The 4137-nt window shown below is 35.6% G+C and overlaps 1 protein-coding gene across 1 annotated transcript; it reads left to right on the top strand.

Moving 5' to 3' along the window:
- The first annotated feature begins 962 nt into the window (after positions 1-962).
- LOC17891135 (F-box protein At3g19890) lies at positions 963-2273 on the top strand. The gene has a single exon (XM_006299942.2). It carries the CDS (start codon positions 963-965, stop codon positions 2187-2189), a length of 1227 nt encoding a protein of 408 aa, XP_006300004.1. The 3' UTR covers positions 2190-2273.
- Positions 2274-4137: the final 1864 nt, after the last annotated feature.

Here is a 4137-nt window from a genome sequence, read left to right as displayed (position 1 = left end):
CAAACATATTTTTTCATCTATATTTTTCTTAAATATAAATTATTATTTTCAAAAAATATTCTAAAATAGATAACTAATATTAAATCTGTTTGCATATGTTTAATTTCGAATTTAATTGTCCATTTTTTATGGTAACAAAATTAAAATGATTTCCATAAATACAGATAGTTTTTGTTTTTTATTTTTTAGTTATTTAATTTATTTTTTTGCTGTCTTTTAGTGTGTTTGGCTATAGGTTTGAAATTGTATATTTTGTAATATTTTTTTTTCAAGTTTGTTTGGCTACAAAGACAAATAATGATCCCCAATTAATAGTATAGATGTTTATATGCCAAAAATATTTTTTTTTTCTTTTGTCTTTGTTTTGATGTTTTCTCTCTCTTATGCAAAAATAGCAACGATGCTAGTGAATTGTTGAGTGGAAATGGTTTTAAGACTTAAAATGTTGAAAAAATAAAAAAGTGTTTCGTGTTTGTCCATGTTTTTTAAATATAATTTTAGTTCTTTTTATATAAGATTTCGAAAGGATAATAAATCACAAATATATTATTATCCTTTCGAAAGTTATTAGTGGGCAATTAAAAAAAAAAAAAAACCTAATTTATAATTATTTATTTATTATATAGAGGCGGCATGCAGTCTCTAGTAACGGTTCGTCTTTAACTTGTTTAGGAACAGTTACTACGGATCCACTAACACACAGTCAAAACAAGGATTCACTAACATAATCACAGGAGTCACCGAAGTAAATGTGATTGATGATATATATAGACACGATCGCGTAATTCAAGGGTTTTGACTTTTGAATAATAATAAGATCTTTTTTATAAAAGAAAAACGTACTTACCTGAAGGCCGCCGCATATATAAGAGTGGAGGCGCACTAGGCATTTGAGCAAGCTTGAAAGTTAAAAACAAATAGCAAAAGAAAACCCTAGCTAATTCTCTCTCCATTTGACAACAATGACGAAGATGTCTGATCTCTCGCAGGAGTTGGTGGACGAGATACTCTCTAGGGCTCCGATAACTTCTCTAGGAGCAGTGAGATGCACCAAGAAGCAATGGAACGCCTCAACCAAAGACCGGCTCATGTGCAGCGGAGAATCAAAGCAGCAGTTTCTGCGGTTCATGGTGATGGACCATAGGTTTCTGTCCATGACGTTCAATCTCCATGGAGTCCTCAGAGGTGACGGTGGAAGGTTCGTTCGTCCATCTATCAAGGAGATTGGAGGTAACTTCGATGGTCAAATCGACATCTCTAAAGTGTTTTATTCCGATGGGCTCTTGCTATGCGTTGCAAGGGACAACTCAAGCGTCTTGCTTTGGAATCCGTATTCGGGTGAAACCAGGTGGATACAGCCCGAAGCGCCTTACCAAGAATCTGACATGTTTGCTCTCGGTTACGGCAAGGACAAGAAGCACAAGATCTTGAGGTTGTACGATGATTATTACGAGTTCAAAGTCTACAATGTCGAGTCTGGATCTTGGGGAGAACAAGATCATTTTCCAGACTGGGAGATTGATTCTTATCACCGGGGCGTGGCCGTAAATGGTAACGCTTACTTCTTGACTCGACAGAAAGGAGTACAAGCTAAGCATCTTGTTGATTACTTGGTGTGTTTTGATTTCACGTCCGAGAGCTTTAGATATTTTCTTGATATGCCGTTTAATAAGAATAGTAGGAACTACATTGGGACTCTTTCTTGTGTTGGAAAAGAGAAACTCGCTGCTTTATATCAGCGCTGGGATCAACACGAGATTGAGATTTGGATTTCAACTAAGGTTGAGCCCAGTGAGGTGTTGTGGAGCAAGCTGTTTAAAGTTGATATGAGACCACTCATTAGGTTTGGTTTTCAACGTGAAGATGAAGCTGGCAGTTTCTTCATTGACGAAGAGAAGAAAGTTGCCGTGGTTTTTAATTTAGATAGGAAATCTGATAAAAGGAGCAAGAAGAAACGCTGTTACCCCACAGCTTATGTTTTTGGAGAGAGGGGATACTTGAGAAAAGTGGTTCTTGGGGAAGCTGTGGAGGCCAGAAAAGACGGGTATCATCGTTGCCCGCTTGTGTGCTCTAGCTCTTATGTTCCAAGTTTGGTGAAGATCAACCAAAATGAAGGACCGCAGCCCAACCAAAATGCTGAACGCAAAACGATGCAAGACAAGAAGAGGAAGAGGAGGATCATTAGGTAAACAAGAGAGTACTACTGCTCAACCAATAATAATACAGTTTTCTTTCTTGCTCCTTTACATTTGTTTTTGTTTTTTGTTATTTCCTTTGAACATGCAAGACTCGTTAAGAACTATTTCATTTCTGTTTGGTTGAAACAGTTTAAGATTGCACTTTATCTTGAATTATTTATTACCGGCATAATTAACAGATTTTGATTCAAGTGGTGTCCGATCTGATTTCATTTGTTTAAGGGGAAAAAATATATATAGAAGATCTAATTAACATAGAAACAACGTCAACTTAATAACTACAATATGTAGTAGATGCAAATTAACTTTAGACTCATTTCATTCAGGTACGAATAAAATTTAATAAAAGTTCTTCTCCACTTGCATTAACTAATGTAGCTAGCCTAAATAACAAGAAATGAAATTGCACTAGTCTCTCTGTCTCTGCTCTTCATAAAAATCTTTATCTTTCTAATTTTCAAACTATGCTCTTCATCATTTGTGTGGTACCGTACCCTTTTGTTTTCCTCTCCATCTTCCACACAATGCTCTCGATGGTTCCTCCGGCCTCTTACTATTAATGTCTACAAACTGTTCTATATATTCTGATAGACATCACAAATTAAAGGACCCTTAAGTGTAGCTCAGTGTCATTAGTGTATGTATTAATTAATTAATGTGGACTTCAAGCAGACCGGGTCCTGCTGACTGTTATAGAGCGTTTTGCATCCTTTTTTTTAGTTTGTAGTAATAAAACGATCATACTTTTACTCTTTTTGTCGATATGATTAAGTTGTGTTGTGGAAAGTTAAAAATAGAACATTTTCCGAAGATATAACCTAGAAATCGCATTAAATATTTAACTCGGTGAGAGAAGCTATATAAAGGTTCAAGGCGTGGTTAGGGTTATTAGAAAAAAGCATATACTAATAGCTAATTAAATAGTAGGCAAGCTTTGAAGTTAAAAAACCTTAACCTCTATACGTACTTGAATCAGTGACGATGATATCCGATTTTTTTTTTTTTTCGCCAAAGATTTAACTTTCGCCGCCAAAGATTTAACTTTCGCAGGATTTGGTAGTGGAGATATTGTCTAAGGTTCCGACAACTTGTCTTGGAGCAGTGAGATGTACTTGCAAATGATGGAATGCTTTATCCAAAGATCGGATTCTATCATTCTATGTAAAGCAGAACAGGTTTTTGGATTTTTTTCTCATGTTAAAGAAGAGAAACTCGCGGGGTTATATCAATACTATGATACATATATCGGCTATGATAGACATTTGGATTACTACTAAGATAGAGCCCAATGCCTGTGTCGTGGATCCCCTTCTTCAAAGTTGACGTTGAGCCACTCGGTCTTGATTTTCTTATGAATGTAGAATGCCGTGCTTTTCGATATAGAAGAAGATGATGATGACTACTGCGCTCATTCTTACATTATTGGAGAGAAGGGATACTTGAGAAAAATGAATCTTGGAAAAACTAAAACATCTTTGACCCCATTTTGCCCTATCTGTTATGTTCCAAGTTTAGTGAAAATCGATAAACAAATTTGCAAGACGCAAAAAGAGAGAGAGGAAGAGGAAGTGGAAGAGCAAAAGAAAAGAGATCAAGAAGATCAAGAGAAGCTTGGCGCCGTACCAGATTCTTAATCAATAGTTCAACAACACAGTGCGTGCATGCATAATAAAGTCTAGTTGAAAGGTCCATACTCCATTCCATTATATGGAAGGAGCAATCAGGTTTTCCCACGCATATATCAATGCATGCATGTTTCGAGTTTGTTATCCAAAAGCTTACGGATCGCAACTACGTACCTGTTTCCGGAAAACACAAGTTTTGAAGATATATAATGAATCTTGAAGTGCACTTCGAACTTTTTAGAATACCACTTATTCTTACACCAATATAATTACTGACGCCAACTATGTTTTTTTATTTTTTTTATTTTAAAATA

Source organism: Capsella rubella, unplaced genomic scaffold (assembly GCF_000375325.1).
Source record: "Capsella rubella cultivar Monte Gargano unplaced genomic scaffold, Caprub1_0 scaffold_3, whole genome shotgun sequence".
Taxonomy (NCBI): Eukaryota; Viridiplantae; Streptophyta; class Magnoliopsida; order Brassicales; family Brassicaceae; genus Capsella; species Capsella rubella.
The sequence above is the reverse complement of the archived record's forward strand: the minus strand, read 5'-3'. Positions and strand labels throughout refer to the sequence as shown.

Bases quoted from the DNA above. Each gene is read 5' to 3' on its own strand.
- LOC17891135 (XM_006299942.2), top strand. From the start codon at position 963: ATGACGAAGATGTCTGATCTCTCGCAGGAGTTGGTGGACGAGATACTC.